This window comes from Mustela nivalis, assembly GCF_964662115.1.
Source record: "Mustela nivalis genome assembly, chromosome: 3".
Taxonomy (NCBI): Eukaryota; Metazoa; Chordata; class Mammalia; order Carnivora; family Mustelidae; genus Mustela; species Mustela nivalis.
Window position 1 is genome coordinate 119,620,661 of NC_139022.1, and position 21,647 is coordinate 119,642,307.

The following is a 21,647-nucleotide window of genomic DNA, read 5'->3' on the forward strand; positions in this document are numbered from 1 at the left end:
AACTCTCCCCAGGCCAGCTGGAAGGCTTATGAGGAGGGGGCATTCTACACCACACACCTGAAGGGTGGACATCACCCTGAATTGTGTGTGTGTGTGGGGGGGTGTGTGTAAGAGAGATGAGTATGAGGCCATGTGGGGAGAGGGCCTCTTCAAAGAAGGAACACCCAGAACTGGAAAGACAGAAGGACCCTACCACCAGGCTTCCTGAGATGGCCCTTGGCTGGGTGAGATGAAAGGATGCTTAACGAGCTGAATTAATGTGTGTCCTCTCTGGTCTGGGCATTTGCTGGAAACCTCTGGGCTATTCTCATTCAGCCACAATAACTGTAGATCAGACTAAACCATAGGCGTGCCCCCGCCATCCCAAATGTTAGGGCCCGTGCTCTGAGGCTTCCCCAGGGATGACCCAAGACCTTCCCGCCCTGATGGACCACCGCTGGCTCTGACAGGCCTGGCCCACTCTTCTCCAGGGCAGGCTGGGACCAAGGCCATAGAGAGAGCTGAGCAAGCCATTCTGGCTGCTGGGTCTTTGCCAAAGCCTCAGGGGAAGGAGCCTTGGGCAAAACAGGATCAGCTTTCTCCGGGGGGAGCTGATGAGGCAGGGTGACTGTCTGGGTCAAAGCCCAGAGCGGAGGGATAGAAGATAATGAGAAATAGCAGTAGTAATCCCATTTACCCAAAGCCTCCTTTGTGGACAAAGCAGTTTTCCAAAACATTGCCCCCCTGGATAGTGATCTTACGAGGTGGGTACCATCCCTTTTACAAATGAGTAAACAGAGGCACAGAGTGGTTATGAGACTTGTCCCGAGCCACACAGCTAGCAAGTGACTGAGCCGGGTCTGCACCAGCAGTCTGCTCCGGCCCCACCCTTTCTGCTCAGACCGCATCCATATCCCAGCCTTTAGATGCCGTCAGCACCTGACAGTTACAATGAGATGCCCTTCAGGAGACAGTGAGTGAAAGAAACAGAACTCCCTTTGGAAAGTTACACCAGAGCATCAGTCAGCAGAGGCCGAGCCAGGCAGAAGGACCTCAAGCTACCCGAGAGAGAGGAGCTCTCAGCCCAACAGATTTGACTGACTCTGTTCAGGCTGAGTGGGTGATGGGAGCAAGAGGCCAGGCTCTGGAGGCAGAGGAGAACCCAGTTCTAACCCTCACTAGGTCACTTTGCAGCTCTATGACCACCTCTCAGGGTCAAGACAGTGTCATTGTCCCCAAATCTGTAAAATGGGGACTAGGACGGTCCCAGTCAGAGCTGTCATGACTGAAAAAGACGGTAGAGTTAGAGAGCTTAGCGGAGTAGCCAGCCCATAGTAACTGCTCAGTAAATGGTAGCTATCACTCCATTACTATTTTTAATTGTGCTAAACAACATACTGGCTATAAGGGGTTTGGGCAGCCCTAGAAGAGGAGGAAAAGGACAGTCCTGATGATCAAGGGATCCACTGGGGGTGCCTCAACTAATGTGTTGCAAGCATGCCTGTCCATTGGCAGGGTCATGTCCCAGGAAGCTAGAGGTTGTCTCAGCTTGAAACAACTCTTAGTCATCCCATTCAGCGGGCACTCATCGTCCTCTGCTTCCCATCAACGCCTACCCGCTTCTCCATTACTTTGAGTTTTGGGGTCCTAGGACGTTCCTGTTAGGCAATGGCCATCTGGTGATTCTGGATAACGGGCTTGCGCCCCGGGAGCCAGAAGGTCTGTTGTGTGTTGACCAATCAGGGTCCTGAGTCTGAAGGACTGTGGCCAGTTGCAAGGCTCTTTCTCAAAAGATCACACCCCATCTCCTGGTTAGATTTCCTCCCCTTAACTCTGACACTGGCCTCTCATCTCTAGCTAGGACAGAGCCTGGCCCAAGCAGCACCCTGGGAAAGGCTCCTGGAAAGGGAACTGGTGGGAATTTCGCTCAGATACAGGTCACTTCTGCTTAGGACCAGCAGAGGGCACAATTGCACACAGCTGGACCCAAGGACGACCTACCTTGTTGGCCACTGTGTACTGGTAAGAGTACCGTTGCTTGCCACTCTTGTCCTCGTAAACTGTGGGCACGATCTTCAAGATGTAGTCATGGGATGCGAGAGCTGCAGGAAGGACACAGCGGGATGAAGCAGGGGGACAGGCACTGCCCGGCTGGCAATTCTGTCATTTCAACCCTAAATCTGTTCAGCATTGTTGGGGGTGCCCTTTCCAAATTTTCATCCCCAAACAACCCCTCTTCATTTTCTCTCTTTGAATACCAGGAATTGAGAGACTCCGTCTATCAGGATCTTTATTCATCCACTGTACAGGATATTAAAATTCTGGAAATGACCCCAATGTCCAGCAATAGAGCAAACGTTAAAGAATGGGTACTGCGACAAGCCGCTGTCCAAGAGGTATTGTTAAGGGAAAAGAACCAAGTTACAAACGGAATGAATAACATGTTTACATGTCCTGGGAGCAGGGAAGACTCACTCTCTCTAGACGCATGAATATACAGAATTTCCTGGAAAGATACCCAAGAAACTATTAGCAGTTGTATCCTCTGGCGAAGAAGGCAGGATTTTGGTAAATATCACATTTCATGGTGCACCCTTGGTCCTGTATGAACATTGTTGCTTTTGAAACAAGCTGGGTTTGAGTTTTAAAAAGAGAGATGGGGTGCATGATTGGCTCAGTCAGAACGTGCAACTCCTGATCTCAAGGTTGTAAAGTTGTAAAGCCCCACGTTGAGTGCCTAGCTTACTTACAAAAATATATATATAATATATATATATAATATATATTTTTTTAAGAAAAAAGAGCCCATGAAGCAGAGGAACTACATTTATGAAGAACTGTTCATAATTTCTTTTCAAATTTCTGTTAAAAAAAACGATTCAAATTTCTTTCCTCATTTTCAATTAAATGGGAGATCAGTTTTTCCTCCACCTGGCCCTGTCATATTGCACTGTAATTCTTGCCCACACTGCTGTACGGCGGATGGGGTGGGAGGGGTGACACTGCAGCAGGCAGGGACCGAGCCCTACTCATCTCTTTTCCCAGAAGCCTGCAGAGGGCCTGGCGTAGAGGAGAAAGTAGCAAGTGCTTATGGAATGAACGAACGGAAGGAAGGACGGCTGGTCCGGGGCATGAATGGAAGAACAGATGAATCAGCTTCTGATAAGCACGAGGTAACCAGAGCCCAACAGGAGGCTGACAGAACGCTGGCCCGAAGCTGCCCAACAGCATCCAGGCCAGGTACAAATTCCCTTGGCTCATGCTTCTGGGATGCGAAGAGAAGCTCAAGGACCCCCTCAGTTACTGCATTCTAGAATGTCAGCTCAGGGATCATGGAGCTAAAACCACACGGAAATTTAGTCTTTTGTGTTCTAGTCCTGATCTATGGGCTAAATCAGCTCTGAGTCCTTGGACTTGCTCGCTGTAAGAGGTTAGGGGAAGTGGATGACACTCACAGCCTCTTCCTGCTAATACTGCCTCTAGGTAAGGAAAAGGCTGCTTCCTGAACTGTCTTGAGACCGGACTCCTCTGAAAAACCTCAGTAAAGCCCTGTGGCCTCAGGGGGAAGTCCACGAAGAACCTGCAGTGGGCCCCAGAGGTCAGGAGCAGGGGGATTTAAAAGGCAGACACCTGGGTCTCACCCCTACTGAATGGTTCCAGAGTGGGACTCAGAATCTGCATTTTAAACCCGGAGTCCAAAGATCATACTTGAGATACCGTGCTCAAATGCCCATTGCTCTAGGTTAAATAATTGAGAGAATGAAAGGAGTGAAAGCCTTATGAAAATCACACCTGCAATAGTTCTGTCAAAATTTGTACAAATACAGATGATCCTAAAGAGAAAAAAAAATAGAAACCACCCACAAATCCACCATCCACAGAAAACCATGGATTCACATTTTTGTGTATAAACTGCTAAGCTTATATTTATACATATATTTATATTTTCCTAAAATGGCATCATACTGTACCCTTTTCTAAGAACTAAACACCACAGATATCATTAAGACACAGAAAGCAGTAAGCTCCACTCCATTTGTTTTAGTCGCTCCAATATCCCCTAGTATGGTGCCTGGCACACAGTAGGTGCTCAATAAACGTCAGTTGCCTGAATGCCTGTGAAGTTCTGACCCATCTGCACATATCCCACAGCGCCGCCACGTAAATGGACTCAACTCACCCCCCGTGGCTAGACACTGACGCTGTTCTTCATTTTCACTGCTATAAACAATGACCTAATGAACATGATTTTCCTAAATCTTTGCACACTCTCTTAATTATTTCCTTAGCTTACTCTCCTATGAGTAGAAAGGATGACTCAAAGGCAATGACCATTTTTAAGGCCTTTGACACAATTTGCCAAATGCCCACTAGGGACACCGCACCTAATTCCACCCACATGGATTGCTTGTCTGTGGGCCCCTCCAGGGGGCTGCTGACTCTGACCTGATCCAGGGAGGCCCAAAGTACATTTTGCACTGGCAGCCTCCCACCCTCCCTCCTAACATCTTATTACGGAAAAATTCAAACACATACAAACTGGGGAATCCTATAACAAACCCCATTCCCCAGTTTCAACAATTAACAATACAGGGGCACCTGGGTGGCTCAGTGGGTTAAAGCCTCTGCCTTCAGGTCATGATCCCAGGGTCCTGGGATCGAGCCCCACATGGGGCTCTCTGCTCTGCAGGGAGCCTGCCTCCCCCTGTGATTTCTGTCTGTCAAATAAATAAGTAAAATCTTTTAAGAAAATGTTTACAAAAACAAAAAACAAAAACCAATTAACAATACAGGGTTGATTTTGCTTCATCCCTACCCCATCTTTCACCCTACCCTGTTTTATCTGGAAGCAAATCCCAGACATCACATCAATGTATCCACAAATATTTTACTTATGTCTCTATAAAAGATAAAGGCTCTTAAAAAACAAAAACACAACAACCTCAATGTCCTCATCGCCAAGGCTAAAACATCCACAATCCCTCCTCAGTATCGCCAGAGAGAGTGGTCTGTTGGAAGAAAAATCGGTTACTAGAAGTGGGAGCTCCTCTACATAAGGTGGCCAAGAAGGGCCTCTCAGAGGTGGTAGCATTTGAGCTGAGACCTACATGACAAGAAGCAGCCCTCAAGGGGAAGGTCTGGGAGCAGAGGAGGCGGCAAAGACAAAAAGGCCTAGCAGGGAGGCCAAGCTGGAGGGCTGAGGGAATGAAAGCCAGCCCTACCCCTGGCTGCCTATTGTTTGATCTAATGCATTTTCTTTCCATGGAAGCCAGCCTGCGATGGCTCTCGTCACTAGCCCTGGAGCAGGCAGGGTTTTCTGCCCAAACCCTCTACTGGCTGACACAGCCTGGGTCCTTCCAAGCTCAGTTCTATGTCAATATCCGCACCAACTGCGAGCAGATGTGGACACTGCTATGAAACAACATTCTGCCCTTCCATAGACTATACCGACAGGTACACCAGCATCAACATGGGAAGGATCATCTCCCTCGGTCAGAATCAGACATTTGCATGAAGACAAGGAGGCCTCGTTGTGTGCTCCTATGCTGCCTGCTGGAGCTGACACGAAGGGGCCTGCACCCAGTGGGGAAGCAACGGGACAATATAAAGCAGATCCCGTAAGTATCACAGGCATTGCCGTGATGGTAAAAAACAAGGAACAGACATCTTCCCTGAGGAAACAATGCCTTAATAAAGCACGGCAGAACTGCTGGGTGGGCAGCCGTGCCTCCGTCACCACAGGAGACACTCTGAAAAAACACGGTCACGCACAAATGCCAAGGACAAAAATCAGAAGGGAAACGGCCGTCTACTGGCTTTGAGACGGATGACTTTTGCTGATGGGCGAGGGTTCACAGGGACATAGAGAAATGAAGTGTGATTTGTTAAGGGTGAGGGATTGGTCATGGGAGATGTTTTCTTTTGCTTGAATTTCTGACCATCAGAGAGCAGAATGCATTTTAAGAAACTATGAGAAATGCCTTCTGGATAAAAAAGGGAAGTTCAGTTGAGGAAGTAAGGAAAGTCAAGGTCACCTGTCCTGCAGGATCCAGGGGGTGAATCCATTTAAGCAGACAGGTCTCTTGGGCCCATTCTGTGCATGCTTCCAAGGCCCCGTGTGTATGCACACATGTGTGCATAGGTGTGCAAAAGTTCATTGGATCAGGCGACAGGTGTGTGCATAGGTATGGCAGTGTGTAAAGACACCAAACCCTCTTTCGTAGGGGCCGAGGTGCCAGAGAACTGAGTGGGTGGAGGGCTCAGGGAGGGGGCATTTATGAGGGGGAGGGGCTCGAGCAGGAGGAAACTGTGGGGTTGGGTGGGTAGCCAGGTGGTCAGACCCGACTGGGTCACTCTCAGTCAGCCCTGTTCTCCTGGTGCCACTGGAGCCAGGATGAATCCCAGCAATGCCACGACTCCCTGTGGGATCTTAGGTGGTCATCTCAACTAAAATCAATTACGCAGCAGTAATAATAACAGTAACAGTGATGGGGTGCCTGGGTGGCTCAGTGGGTTAAAGCCTCTGCCTTTGGCTCAGGTCATGATCCCGGGGTCCTGGGATTGAGCCCCAGCATCAGGGGCTCTCTGCTCAGCAGGGAGCCTGCTTTCCTTCCTCTCTCTGCCTGCCTCTCTGCCTCCTTGTGATCTCTGTCTGTCAAATAAAAATAAATAAATAAATAAAACACATTTCTCTAAAAAAATAAAAAATAAAAAAATAATGATGATAATAGCTGGTACTCACTGAGCTCTTACGAGGTGCCTAGGATTGTCACATTCCTTTCCCCAGGGAGGGTGGGGACAAGTCACTTTTCTGCCCTTGTCTGTCAGACAGGGCTCACTCTACCTCCCTCACAGACCGGCTGTGGGAATGGAGCATTCACAGCCCGGCTTACACTGAGTACTTGCTGCACGTTCCCTTCTCCCCTTTTCCCTGTTCCCACTTGGGATACGGGATACATACGGTTGGAGGTGAGTCTGTCTGCTCCCCCGAGGGCATTGAAAGCTCCATGCACATTCTGGACCTGTGGAGAAGCACAGTGAAGGGAATGATTCCAGGAAATCGCCTCTTCTGGGCCTGATTCTGGCCGCTCGGGACGGCCAGGTGCAACCTGGTGTAGGGACCTTACTCAGCGTGGTCTGTCTCACAGAGAAGTTGTAGAAGGCAAGATACAGACATAGCATGGGCCTGGCACATAGCAGGCACTAGCTTGCTTCCCATCGTGAGCCCCTGTAATATACCACTTTAGCCTGCACATTTCTAGTCATCTCACTTAGTGCCCCTAATGAGGTACTGCTGAGCCCATTTTACAGAAGAGCAGACCAAGGCTTGGAGAAATGCTGAAGCATGTCCAGTGTCACACAGCTGATAAATGGCAGAGCCAAAATCCAAATTCAGGTATCCGACCTCAAGCCTGAGTTCTTTCCATTAAGTCACTTTGGAAAGCCTAGGTCCTAGCACACACCTCCTGAGATCCCCTACAGCCTTCTGAGGACCCAGGGCTACTGGCCTCCTACTGAATTTACTGCAGAGAACATTCAGCAGCTTTCCTCATGGCAGCTGGCCCTACTGTGTCCTCCTGGCAGGGTCTGATGTAAAGTGGGGCTGAAGGCCATATTCTACCTCTTCTCTGAGAATGAGCAGAAACCATGTCAGCTGCAGGGACATCTAAAGCAGGGCAAGGCATGCCAGGTACATGAGGCATGCCACCGTGGGCATGGTTAATAGGAGCTGCCAAGCTAGTCATCCTGGAGGGCTTCCTGGAAGAAGTGACACGCCAAGATCTGCAGGAAAGTGGGAAGTTAATCAGGCAAACAGCATCTGTGAAGCATGAGCTGGAGACTGAGGAATAAACAGAGGCCTGCGTGGCCCCAGGGGAAGGGGGTGAGGTAGGTGGGGAACAGGCCTCTTCAGGAAGGGTGAGAAGCAGTTGGGTGATCTGATCCTTGATCCCGATCCGAGGTGGCTGATGTTTACTGAGCACTTAACAAGCCCAAAGAAAGCCCTGCTGCCTTAGGGAAGGAAAATCGGAACCAAGAGGAAGGTGGCTATGGGAGATGAGAGCTAGAATGTTCCCTCCCATAGTCCAGTGTCATGGTTTTATCTCACATTCATTTGTTTGATCATTTGATTAACTTCTATTTTCCCCTCTAGACTGAGGTTGGACACCGACACTCAGTAATGCGCAAGGCACATAACCTGCAGGACAGGTGTTCAAGAAATATTTGCTGAATGGATGAGTAGCTGGAACATTAACTAGGTTTTTTGCATTTAAAGAATCCTATTTTGCCCATAATCATGACCAAGCAGAAGGCTGTCAGTGTCTTGTTCTGCCAGTGGCACATAGAAACATAAGACTGTCCCCTCTCCTACGCACATCTGTCCCCATCCCTTCTCCTTGCTGCCCTGCCTCTGTCTGGGCCCCATCTCCCCCAGCCTTGGCTGCAGCCCTTCCCTCAGCCCCAGTCTGGCCTCACAGCTCATCTTCACCACGGCAGGTGGGCGCTTTAAAACACCAACCTGCCTCCATCAGCCCCACCTGCCTGAATCTAACACGGGTCTCTTGCCCCCCATAGAACACTGCTCCCTGCTCCCCTTCTGGGACATTTCTGCATCCTCTCCAACTCTGAGGAGCACTCACTTGCCAGGCCTTGTTACAGAACATCATTCTGATGCTGTAGACATCTGCTGACCCATTTTTTTCTTAAAGTAACCTTGAGCGTCTTTATGAAAATGACCAGCTGGGTGTGTCAGAGAATGGAAGGTGTGTGAGGTGCCCTGTGCCCGTGATACTTCCCTGTGAGCCTAGCCAAATCCTTCTCACCCTTCAGGGGTTGGCTTACATGTCACCTGCAAGGTCACCCTCCTTTGGGAAGCCCTCCCTGACTTCCTAGGCTAGGAGGAAACTTGTCCCTGCTCCCATATTACTGCCCAGAATCCTGCGCCTCTCTTGTCCTTAACCCTCCTCGTCCTATATTATCCTGCTATTTATTTGATCTCTTCCCTTGAAAGCCAGAACCATGTATTGTTACATGATGGGTATCATGTAACTCCAGGGCCTGGAGCAGAGCAGATATTTCAAGAGCGTCTGATGAATCCATGACTGCAGGAGGCACAGTAATAGAAGACCTGGGGTCAGACGTACCCAGTTTCTTATAAGCTGTGTGACCTTGGACAAGTTGCTGAATCCCTCTGAAACCCAGTTTCCTCATCAGGAACAAATGCCATCCAGCACCCTTAAGGATTAAACACGGGGCATCTGTAATGTTGCCCTCTAGGTAAGAAAGAGCAGGCTTCTGGCGTCCAGAGTCCTCAGAGCAAGGAAGGAGTATGGTGTGGTACAAAGACTTGGTTTGAATTCTGGCTGTGCAGAGCTGAGGGACGCTGGACAATCTTCCCCTGTGCACACCGGAATTCATGGTGACTTTTTCCCAGGGCTGCGTAAGGATCTGCTGAGCCTGTGGGCCTAAAGGCAGCTAGGGGACTGCCCAGTGCTCAGTCTATGGAGGGTCCGCTGTCTACCACCTGCCCGTGATTTGTCAGCTCCTGTCCCACTGGGGGTGGTGACCACCCACTTTCTGTGTTCTCCAAGGCTGCACGAGCCCCTCAAAGGCTGGCGGCATGCTCTGTCTCACAGGGCCTGGTGCAGAGTTAGGGTACAGAGAGCAACAACAGTGGGTTATAGCTCATTTCCTTGACCGCTTTCTCTGTGCCTGGTCCTGATCTAAGGGCTGTATGCGCAGGAATTCATTTTATCTTCACTACAATCCTCGGTGGCAGGTATTTGTTATTGTCCCCATTTTACAGATACGGTAACTGAGGCTCAGCAGGACTAAATCATTTGTTCAAGGTCACACAACTAGTATGCAGTGGAGCCAGGACTTGGATCAGGAAAGGCGGGCTGGGGAGCCAACACACGCCGACCCCCCCAGGTGGAGCCCTGGGGCCACGTGAGTGCTGAACCCTGTGTGTAGGGAGTGCACAGTCACAGTGCATGATACCCATCACCGAGTGTTCGGGCAGGGAGACTGGCTCATGGCACCCAGGGTGGGCAGGTTCTCTGTCCCTAAGCCCTGTCTCCAAGAGGAAGAGCTCTGTGGCCTCCAAAGGGACTGGAGAGGTGATGACTGGCCCCTCAGGCCGGGCACAAGGTGCCTGCAGGGAAAGCAGCAGAGGCAATGTGCAGTGGAGAGAGAAGGTGTGAGAGGCAGTGTGCCCTCCGGAGGGCACCCTGGGGGAGGAGGCACCAGCAGTGCGGCCTGAAGCCAGACTCGTAATTCAAACTCAGACACTGCAACAGACTGTACCCTCCCCATGCCTCAACTTCCTCACCTGTAAAATGGAGACAATAAAGGACCCACCTCTAGGGCCGCTGAGAGAGTGAAGGGGGCTCTCGTGTATGAAGAACAGTGCTTGGCAGGTCCACTGAGTGGGGCAGTGCGGGCACGAGTGTGTATGTGAGATGTTCCAACACGGGTGAGCCTGTGCACGTCTCTGGGTGCTATATGTATGCTGAATCTGTGCAAGAGTCTGAGTGTGTGTACATTTGGTGTATGTGTTTGGGATGGATCTTAGGGTATACATGTGAGCACCTGTGTGTCAGGGAGTACCTTTGAGCGTGAAAAGTGTGTGCATGAATCTCAGCAGATGTGCGTGCACAGAAATGGCATAATGCTGTGTGTGCTGGGCTTGTGGGCCAGTGTGAGCCCCAGGTGCACACCACCATCCCTGGGGGACTCCACCCTCTAATATCCTTAACCAGGAACCAGTATTCTCATCGAGCAAGGCTTGGTGGCAGGCCCTGGGGTCCTGATCCCAGGACTGTGGCTGGAGCAGTTCCCTCTCTGCTCTGAGCCTCCATTCCAGAATCTATCTTCAGGACCATGGGAGTAGTGGAGAGGAGAGAACAGTCGAGCTCCCCTGCCTGCAGCTGGAGGAGAGCGGGTGGCTTGTGCTGGGCTCCCGTACACGGCTGCGACAGGTAAGAAGCTGCTCAGCTGGGCCTGCTGGAGGCGGCCCTCTCCATCCCCACCGAGGACTGTCAGAGGCTTCCTTCACCATGGTGCCTCTACTTGGTAGGCTTGGGCACTGGGCTAGAGGGTGGACGGGGCTGTAGAGGGACACAGGCTGGACTCTGGCATTAGACAGATCTACTGGGGGACCCCACACAAGTGGCTTCTTTGGGCCCAGCTCCACAGCTGTAAGACACGGTGCCCCTCATACCTTGTATGGCCATGCTGGCACAGAGAAAGTGCTAGCACATGAGTACCGGCTCATGAAAAGTGTGTCCCTTTCCCCAGGCTCCAGGTCTCAACCCAAGGGTCCAAGCACATGGTACTGTCAAAATGGTAGGCCCATGCTCCGAAGGAACAATATACAAGAGCTGTTTGACAGAGACTCCGAGGGGGTGACCCATCTAAATGTTACCTTTGCACCCAGAGAGAAGAGAAGGCTCCAGGTGACAGTCCCTGGACACCCGCCCCCAGCCATACCACTGGTGTGTGCCCTGCTCACCTGTAGTGTGTCCCCAAACGAGAGCTTGTGGATGACATGGGTCATGTCCGGGTTCTGTGGCTGAGCCGTGGCACTGTGTGTAGACACGTGGAAGTTGCCCGGGACCTGGGGGAGAGATGTGAGTTTCAGGAGTCTCAATGGCTGCCCCAGCGGTAGGGGGCGAGTCTCCCCCACTGGAGTCAGACATACCTGGTTTGGGATGGGATCCCAGCATGGTCCGAACCATGGCACTTTAGAAGAGTTACTGCTCTTCTCTGAGCCTCAGGTGGCTCGTCTGTAGAATGGGGGCAGGAACAGAAACTACCCAAGGGGGCTGCCGGGATTAGGGGGTAAGAGAACACAGCTGGGCACCTGGTACAGGCCAGGGCTCAAAATGGCAGCTGCCCACTGGCCACTCCATGGCTGTTGGCTGCATGGTGGGTTGAACCCGCAGCCCCATGGACCAACTAAAGCTTCTCAAAATGCAAGTCAACACTACTACTCCCCCATATTTGCCCCACCGCCCCAGACTGGGGGATCCTTGAAGGCAGGACGGTGGTGGCCTCCTTTCTTCCTTGGGCCTTGATGTCCTGGCACAGCCCAGGAGAGGGACTGATGTCCTGTGACAATCCTGTGGATTCTCTTTCAAAGGATTTCTTTCAAAAAGCCCCTCCTCTACCAAGCTGCTCAGGCCAAACCCTTGGTGTCATTTTGGCCCCCTTTCTCTCACACCTGACCTGCCTACCAAGAAAGGCTGTCCGCTCCACACTCACGATGTCTAGTTCCTGCCCTTCTCAGGTCCCCACTGCTTCCCTACACCAGACAGTGGGTGCAGCCTCCCCAGTGGGCTCCCAGCTTGAGCCCCTGGCACCCCCAGACCTTTCACTAACAGCAGTCAGGGGTTCCTTTTGAACCCTACATCTGATTGTGTCACTCCTCTGCTCACATCTTTCTCTGCGTACTCCCCCTGGCTGTGTTAGCCTCCCTATGGCACTAGGAACCGTGCCAGTGTGGTCCCACCTTGGTTCCTTGTGCCTGCGACCCCTTCCTGGAACCCTCTTTGACACGGCTCTCCCTGGCCTCCCTCAGGCCTCTGCTCAGGGAGCCTCCCCAACACCCGTCCCCAAAACCCTTGGTCTGCAAAAGCACTCAGCAGCTCCTGCCACCCGATCTCTATCTTGTTCTCTTCTGTTTCCTCACAGGAGAACGCTGGCTCCACGCCGGTGGGGAGCTGTATCTGATTTGATGTGCACTCCCTGACCCTGGCAGATGCTCACAGAATAGGTACTGGATGAATGAACAAACTATGAATGGCACGAATTCTTAAACTAGCATTTTTTATTTTGACATTTGACTTCTGGTAATTCCCATTTTACGGAAAAAAAACTGAGGCTCAGAGCAGTGAAGAGGGCGTGTCAAGAGCTGTGGTTTGAACTCACAGCTGTTGGACTCCAGACTCGGCACACTGAAGCAGGACAGGACTCTCCCTCCCACCATGTACCTTGGCAGCCCTGGGGTGATGGTCACATGCAGCCATTCCTTGGGACATGCTGGGTTTGGGAAAATGGCCCAGACAAAAGCCTGGAACAGAAAATGACTGCACAACCCACCCTGGACCAGAGGAATGTACAGACTGTGGGGACCATGGGGAGGGCTCCCAATTCAGTTGGGAGTGTTCAGAGCGCGCATCTCAGCAGAAAGGACACTCCTGTGCTAATGAGTCCGCATTACTGGGGAACAGCTGGAAAAGTATGTAGGCAGATGGAACAGCATGAACAAGTATAGAGGTCAGAAACTGCCCAACCCAGTCGGTGCGCAACTGTAAAGAACTAGAAGAGTTTGGTACTACTGAACCCGGCATAAGAGAACAGCCCGCAGTGGGTGGTAGCATCAGGAAACGAAGAAGGAGAAGGTGGTAGCATCAGGAAACATTAGAGGGAGAAGGGGCTGCTCAGCAAAGGCCCCAGCGCCATGCTGAATAACAGTTTATTTTATCCCAGTTCAACAAAGGTTTGGTAAGCTATATTAGAGGAAGGAATATGCATTCTAGCTTCTGGCTTAGCAGCAGTCCATCAAAGCCTGCTTATTTTGTAAGCATGCCTGTTTCAAACACAAAGCTGTAGGCTTCTAGAGATCCTCCTGTCTTCACGAGGGCCTGAGCTTTGTGACTGACCTGGAAGGTACCAGGCTGGCAGGGCATGGCCTGGCCTCAGCTCACAGGTGAGGCTGCAGTAGGGTTTGGGATGTGGGCTTCAGGAGCAGTGACCCATGGTAGAGTAGCAGCTGGGTTCTATACTCCAGTCCAGCCCACCCCCGAGCTGGGGTGCCTTGGGCAAGGACAGTAACCGCCCCATGCCTCAGTTTCCCCACTGGCCAAATGGAGATGATGACCACAAAGGGTTACAGAGATAACTAAAGGAGGGACGGAGTGCAAAGCCAATGGTAACTGCTATTGGTTTGGATTCTTAGAATGAACATGTTCATCATCAGAACAAGGACCCAAGAACAGAAGGAGAGCGTGGGGAGACCGGGGAGAGCATGGGGAAAAGCCCACTGTATCTCAGAACTATTTCTTAACTTCATTTTTACTTATATAAATAGTTAACTATACACATTTGTATTATAAAAAATTCACAGGGACGTCTGGGTGGCTCAGCCAGTTAAGCATCTGCCTTCAGCTCAGGTCATGATCTCAGGGTCCTGGGATGGAGTCCCACGTTGGGCTGCTCTCCCTGTGCCTGCACCTCCCCCTGCTTGTGCTCGATCTCTCTCTCTCCCTCTGACAAATAAACAAAATCTTAAAAATTCGCATGATCAAGTGAGGATTATAGTCTCCCTTGCCTATCACCTCCTGAAGTAAGAAACCAACAGCGTCAGGCATGGGTCCTTTGGCGTTTTCCCATGCAGTGACATGGGGCTGCCGGCAGGCAGAGTTCAGAATGGGGTTTCGAGCTTGGGCCTGAGGCTCCCAGTTAAGTGAGGCCGTGAGGCTGGCTCTGGCGCATCTGCCACCCGCTGCCTCGCCACGAGGCTGTGACTCAGTGACCCGCTCCCCCTCTGCAAGGAACCCATCACAGGTGGCTGACTCATGCCCACACACGCTGGGCTGAAGAAAGAAAAGACGACGCTTTTAGAGCCTGTGACTTAGGAACCTACGTCAGTGTCTCTGATAGATTTTAGAAACCTATAGATGGAGCCAGGCCCCAAACCCGGGCCCCTCCTGCCCTCCTCCTGGGGGCTGGTTGATTCAGCAAGGAGTCTGGGCTGCTGGGGGCTGCCAGTGCAGCTTGGAACATGTGACCTTGGACGTCTGACTGCTGGCCGACTTCCTGATGGACAGATAAGAAGGCCATGGGGCAAGTGCAAGCTGGATGCTGGGAGATAAAGGGGTGAGCGCCAGCTGTGAACCTCGCCCATCATCAGGGCACACTGGCGGCTGGCTTTCTTGTCGAGCACCCTCTGTCTGAGTGCTCCTAGGAGGCATGCACCCGGAACAAGGGAGAGTGGGGGGTTTCTACTCCTTGCAAGGGGACAAGGACAGAGGGTGACCTCAGCTGTGACCTGGAGTGAATGGACATAGTTGTCATAGCTCAAAATGCTGGCACAGCTCAAGATGCTGGCATGACCAAGATGCTGGCAAGGAGAAGCAACAAGGGGACAGGGGACACAGGAGGAGAGCAGGGGCCTGGTACCAGGCTGCCTGGGTTCAAATTCTACTTAATTCTTTGTGCCTTGCTGTCCTCAGAGCTGTTACAAGGACTAAATAGGCTAATCTGGGAAAGTGCCAGGTAGGAACCCAATAGGGAACAGCCATAAGGCAAGGGCTGGCATGGCACTTTTCTAGAATCCCCGGCCCACCCTGACCAGAGAAGAGCCATTTCTTGAAGAACATCCATGCACATTTTTATGAGCACACTTGTACCCAGGTGACAGTGGGCACTAGCTGGTGAAATCATGGATGCTCCCGCTGACGGAAGACAAGTCAGACCAGGGAAGGGGCACCGACGGGTGTCTCTGTTTCTAAGCTGTTAAGTGCTTTGTATTTTAATTTGCTCGTGTCTTACAACCTGTGAGGCCAGTACTAGTATCCCCATTTTACAGAGGAGGACACTGAGGCTCAAAGAGGCTCAATTGCCCAGCGTCATTCAATCTGTGAGCCCTGTAGCCAGGGCTCTCGACCCCGGGTCTGTCTGACCACAAAAAGCAAGCCCCACTTCACCCAGAGCCAGCCGGGGGCCCCACCACAGCCTGTCTGAGGTTGACAGCAGCCATGGGCACGACTGCCAAGCAGAGGAGGGTATGGTGCTGGGCTAGCTCCTGGGTGGTGGTCCTGCTTCTCTTGTGTCCACCCCAGGCTGGGGGCCGAAAGGGTCCCTTCTTTGCTCATTGCTGGGGGCACAAATATTTATTTTAGCCAGGTGATCATACCCCCAAGGGGAGGCCCCCACAATTGGGAGCTGTGTGTACATCTGCCCATCTTCAACTGTCACCTTTCAGACAGGCCTTCCCTTTGCCCCTATCTCAGTGGGGTTCCTCTCTCTCTCCCCACCAGAGCATCCCTTCATCTCCCTGCTCCTCAACACTGGAGTGTACCAGACATCAGTCCTCAAACCACACTGGCCTCAAGACGTTGGGTTTCTGGGGCGCCTGGGTGGCTTGGTTGTTAAACGGCGGCCTTCAGCTCAGGTCATGATCCCAGGGTCCTGGGATCGAGCTCCGCATGAGGGTGCTCTGCTCAGGGGGGAGCCTTCTCCCTCTCCCTCTCTTACTCCCCTTGTGTGGGCTTTCTTGCTCTGCCTCTCTTTCTCAAAATAAATAAAATCTTAAAAAAAAAAAAAAAAAGACCTCAGGTGCTTATTCTTCAGGGCCATGGACCCTTTGCAAACATCTTCTCTTCACTGATGACTCCCACATTCACATTCCAGCTCAGAGCAATCTCCTGAACCACACCTCCGATCCCAAATAAATTTATGTGAAACTGAACAACCGCTTCCCAGCCCTACCACCCATAGAATCCATGCGTGCCCAAGACTCTGTATCTAGAAAATGGGACCTCCTGGTTGTCCAGACAAAAACTAAGAAGTGGTTCTGATTCCACTCTTGCCCTCACCACCCACATCCAACTGATCAGTAACTCTTGTTAACTCCACGTCCCTAATCACACCACTTCTCTCCAACTCCACTGCACAACCATGGACCGTGACCTCTGCTCTTGGCCCCCTTCACTGTGCTCCCCCCACAGCTGTCAGGGTGAGCTTTCCGAAGTTTCGCTGTCCAACAGAGCTTTCTCTGATGATAAAGATAGTATATAGCACTAATACGGTAACCACTAGTCTCTCTTAATAAAGTCCTTGAAATGGGACTAGTGAGACCGATAGACAGAATTTTTCACTTTATTTAATTTTAATGAATTTAAATTTAAATAGCCCACCCAGCTAACGGCTACCATATTGGATAGCATAGTTCTAAGCCATAAATCTGAACACATTGCTTTCCTGCTTACAACTCTCCCATGGCTTCCCCTCACCATCACCATAAAATCCAAGTCAGGGAGCACAGCGTGGACCCTGTGACTTCATTTAACCCCTAAAATGTGGCATAAGTAACCTTCTCTGCTTTCACACTACAGGGAGCCCTGAGTTCTCGTGGAAAAAGGCCACTCTGCCAGAAAGAACACACACGGAGGCCACGCGGAGAGGAGAGGCCCTGAGACTGTGGGGAGAGACAGTGCCAGTAACACCAGTGTTCCAGCCCAGCCCAGCTTTGTAGCCACCGGGCAGGAGCTGTGGGAAGGGAGGGCACCTGCCCTGTCTAAAGGGGCAGCTGCCCCTTGGATCCAGATGGAAGTTGCCAATGGGATGTAGGCCCAGTGTGGCTAGAGCCTCCAACTTTGAAAAGGCAGAAGTCTGGACTCCCAATCTTTAGATACTGGCTCTGACGTGTCTGAACGCTGGAGAGGACAAACATAGCTTGTCTTTGGGCTGGATATGGCCAGGGAGTTCGCAACATCTGATTCAGATATCAGGGACCAGAGACAAGCTATTCCGACAGAGGCTACAAGAGGGCAAGCAGAAGCCAGGAGCGGCCAGTGGCTCAGTCTGGATGGGACTGGGAAGGGGAACTATGGAACATGGGACGGAGCTGTGTGATCTTGGGCAAGACACTCAGCCTCTCTGGGTCCTGTCTCAGTTTCCTCATCTGTAACATGAAGCTACCTCACAGGGTTATTGAGAGGCCCCCCTGTGATAATACGTAAGAGGAGCTGGAAAGGGAGCAGCGTGTGTGGGACAACCTCTGCCAGTTCCCGCTGGGCTTCCCCGGAAAGCCCACAGACACTTGCTCACATCCTTGACTCAGGATCTCAAGTTCCTGGTTCTAGCAATAAAACAACAGTAATGCCTGAGTGGTCCTTTGGGGCCTACCAGGTACTTTCAAACCACGCCACTTTCCCCGCTCCCCTGCTTCCTTCCTCATCACAGCACCTACCACCCACCCACTGAAATGCTTCTACGTTTGTATATTGTCTGTCTCGCTCCACCAGCGCAGGAATTCCAGTCCATTCTACCCATTCTGGGCAGCCCCAGAGCTGAAAGCCTACCCTAGAACACAGAAGATGTCCCATAAATGTTTTTTGAATCAATGTGTAATAGCTCATTTCATCCTCATACAAACTTTGTGAACCAGGTGGTAGGATTCTATTATTACCATCATCACATCCTCTCTCTAAAGATGGCTAAGATGGGCGCAGTGAGGGGCGCCTGGGTGGTTCAGCTGGTTAAGCATCAGGCTTCGGCTCAGGTTGTAATCCCAGGGTCCTGGGATGGAGTCCCACATCAGGCTCCTTGCTCAGCGGGGAGCCTGCTTCTCCCCTGCCTGCTGTTTCCCCCTGCTTGTGCTTGCTCTCTGTTTCTCTCTTGCCTGCTCTCTCTGTGTCAAATAAATAAATAAAATCTTTAAAAGAAAAAGGTGGGTGCGGTGACTTGGAGGATACTGGTTGGCCAAGAGGGGAAGTGCTGGGACACACACTCACCATGTCCTTCTCACCATGTACTGCCTTCCCTGTTAGGAAGAAGAGTAGCCTCTTCCTGAACCAGCGGCCAGGGGCTCCATGCCTCGGGAAAGCTGGAACCCCCACCCAGATTCTCAGCAGGAAATGCCTGGGACCCTGACACTTGTTAGGCTCTGCCTGGGGAACGGGACGGTGGGGAGGGCAAGGGAGTGCACATCTCTACCATCTGGTTTCTGGGAGGAAGGGGACCGAAGGGACAGGGAGCAGGTCAAAGGGGCCCATGCAGGATCTCCATACCTTGTTGATGCTGAACTGCCCCTCAAAGCGGCAGCCGGCCCCGTTGTTCAGCGGGATCTTCATGGAGTTGTCAATGTGCCCCACCTCATGCCTGCCCATCTCATCTTGTATGTCCAGCCCGACCACTGCAGGGGGAAGGGGAGGAGAGAGTCACAAATACCCATAGCAGTGGGGGTGGGGCCAGCCCTCTCCTCCCTGGATGCCCATCCCCCATCTACTCCTTGGACATGGGGGGCCCCAAGCCATCTAGGCGTTCACAGTCTGGGACCCAGAGCTGCAGAGAGGAAGGCTGCTGACAGAAGAGGAGGAGAAGGGTGATAGCTGGACTAAAAGGAAACAAGCACCCAAGGATCCATCCCTGAAACTGCCTGAGGCTGCAGAGGAAGGGGGGAAGAGCTGGGGGAGGGAGCAGCTAATGGGGCAGGGGATGGAGGACCACGGGCTGCAGGGGTGACTACTCTGCTAAATGCAAGGCTACAGAGAGAAGCAGAGGGTAGAGGTTCAAAGGCTGTCTGAATCCACACCTGCCTTTTACCCGCTATGCAACCCTGGCCAAGGCACATAACCCTGATGCCTGTTTCTCTGGAAAATGGGGGTGATAATGACCCTCCTTGGAGAATTACGCAAATCGAATGACGAATGGTGGCACCTAATGGGTTTCAGTCTCTGGATTCGTTGGGCAAACAGGTCCCGGCAGTCATTCATTGGCTTCACTCATCATCCATTCACTCAACACCTCCTTTTACCCAGTGTCTATTCTCGAAGGCCCTGCCCTCCTGGAGCTCGGGCGCTTTTCCGGGTTCTTCAGTACACCGAATGGGAAACCTGGGGCCCAGCAGTTCTGGTCCTTGCCTCCAGTGTGACTCAGCTTCCCAATCTGTAAAACGGGCAGGCCCACGCCAACTGCATTCCCTGAGATGGTCTACGTGGCATGGGTTTGTAAACCACGAAAACGCAGAAAATTCCCTGGAAGAAGCACTTGAAAGGAGGCTGCAATCCAGAGGAAGAGCAGCTGGAAGCAATTTTATGTGAGCCAAGCCTAAAAGGGAAAAATGGGAACGACTGTATTCCTCAGTGGAGATGGGGAAGAGAGTGAGGGCCCATCCATAGAAGGAAATGTGATGTAGTCACTAAAAATGACGCTCATGGGCCTGTAGTACGTGGGAAATGCTGACTCCGTAATGTTTGATTTAAAAGAAATGGAAACAGGTCCCTGTTTGACTCAGCAGCTCCACCTTTAGAAGCCCGTACTCCAGATGCACACATGTCCAGGACGTGTGTGCAAAGGCTGCTCTGGGCAACTTTATTTGAAATTTTGACCACTGGAGGCAGCTCAGCTGCTGTCAACAAGTGGTCGACGGAAGAACCCCTTCTGGAATGCTGGGCAGCAGGTACACGGACCGGGTATCTACACGTGGGGCGAGGCAGCTCAGAGCAGGCCAGTGACTAAGAACTTCGGCTCTGGGGTTGCCATTTTCTGTGGTTCCTGGCTCTGCCCCTTCCCAGCTCTGGGACCTCAAGCAAGTCGCCTAACCTTCCTGTGTCTCAGCTTCCTCCTCTACCCTAGGATTAAAAAAATTAAAAAGGCACTTACTATGTGCTAGACACCCTTGTAAATGCTTTTTTTATAAGAATGTACCATCGAAGCATACCTGTCGGGGAGATATTATCAGACCCATTCTCTACAAGGGACACTAAAGCACAGCCAGGCTAAGTAATTTGCCTGAGATCCCACAGCTAAGAAACAGAGTTTCAATCCAGAGGCCACACCCTTTGGCCACTCGGCTAAAGCACCTCTCATACTGATGTACTAGCACAGCCAAAGACTTCAGGACAGAGCCTGGACTGGAGTAGGAGCAAAATAAATGGCAGCTGTGGTTATCATCTTACTAATATTATGAGTAATATAAGAACAGCTCCAAGATATTAGCAGAAAAAAACAAGAAACCCCAGAAAGGTCCCGTGTAGTTGAGTCCCAGTTAAGTAAAAAGAAAAAAGAACCAAAAAAACCCCAAAACCAAAAAACATCCCCACCTAAACATGATACAGGTTTGCAGACACACACACACACACACACACACACACACACACACAGAGGGGTGGGAAAGGAGTTCCAACTATTAGCAGAAGCTTCCTCTGGGGTAGATGGCACCCCAGGGAATACGTATTTCTTTTACTTTTTTCTTTATACATTTTTTATTTTGAACATGATTTTTTTAAAGTCGAAAATATACTCCTGTAGTAGTTCATAATAAAATATTACTTCTTAAAGCAGGATATGAAATTGCACAGGCAGCGTGATCTCAGCCGTGTTTAGAAACGCAGAGAAAGGAAGGCCAGGATGGAATGGCGTCTAATGTCAAGTGACGTGCCATTGGGGGAAGAATTACGGATTTCTTCTCTCTGCTGCTCCAGATTTTCCAAAGGTACCATGATGAGCGTGCATTTTTTTTCTCTAATGAAAATGTTAGGTTCTACTTTTAAAGAGAAGCCAGGGTACGGGCTCGAGCAGGAGCCTCCTGGGTTCAGCTTATGGCCCTGAAGAGCGGTGGGCGTGGTGGGCGAACGCAGCCTGAAGCTTGAGGTTGCCTGGCCCCTTGTGGGCCACGGCCCGTCACTGGGCTGGAGCCTGGAACCACATCCCTTCCCTCCCCTGCTCTGCTCATCCCAGTCCTCTGGCCTGACTAAGAATTTCCTTGTCCCAGAGACCGGACCAACTCCTGAATGAGAAGCTGCCAGAGGAATTATTTTTCTAAGAGAAAGAGAAAAAAATAAAAATAAAACTGACCAATTTCAACAGGTTCCCTGGCTCGGGGCCCACCGTGGCTTCAAAACTATGACGTAATTCTCACCAGAAGCAATAACAGAACT

At 51.3% G+C, this 21,647-nt stretch overlaps 1 protein-coding gene across 1 annotated transcript in view; it reads right to left on the minus strand.

The window, feature by feature from the left end:
* ERGIC1 (endoplasmic reticulum-golgi intermediate compartment 1) overlaps window positions 1–21,647 on the minus strand; it is a 103,998-nt gene that overhangs the window by 13,980 nt on the left and 68,371 nt on the right. The window contains exons 5-8 of the mRNA XM_082726099.1: window positions 18,777–18,901; window positions 11,492–11,596; window positions 6,941–7,001; window positions 1,981–2,081 (exon numbers count right to left, since the gene is read on the minus strand). Of these exons, the coding sequence (XP_082582225.1) occupies window positions 1,981–2,081; window positions 6,941–7,001; window positions 11,492–11,596; window positions 18,777–18,901 (392 nt within the window). The remainder of the gene's footprint in view (window positions 1–1,980; window positions 2,082–6,940; window positions 7,002–11,491; window positions 11,597–18,776; window positions 18,902–21,647) is intronic.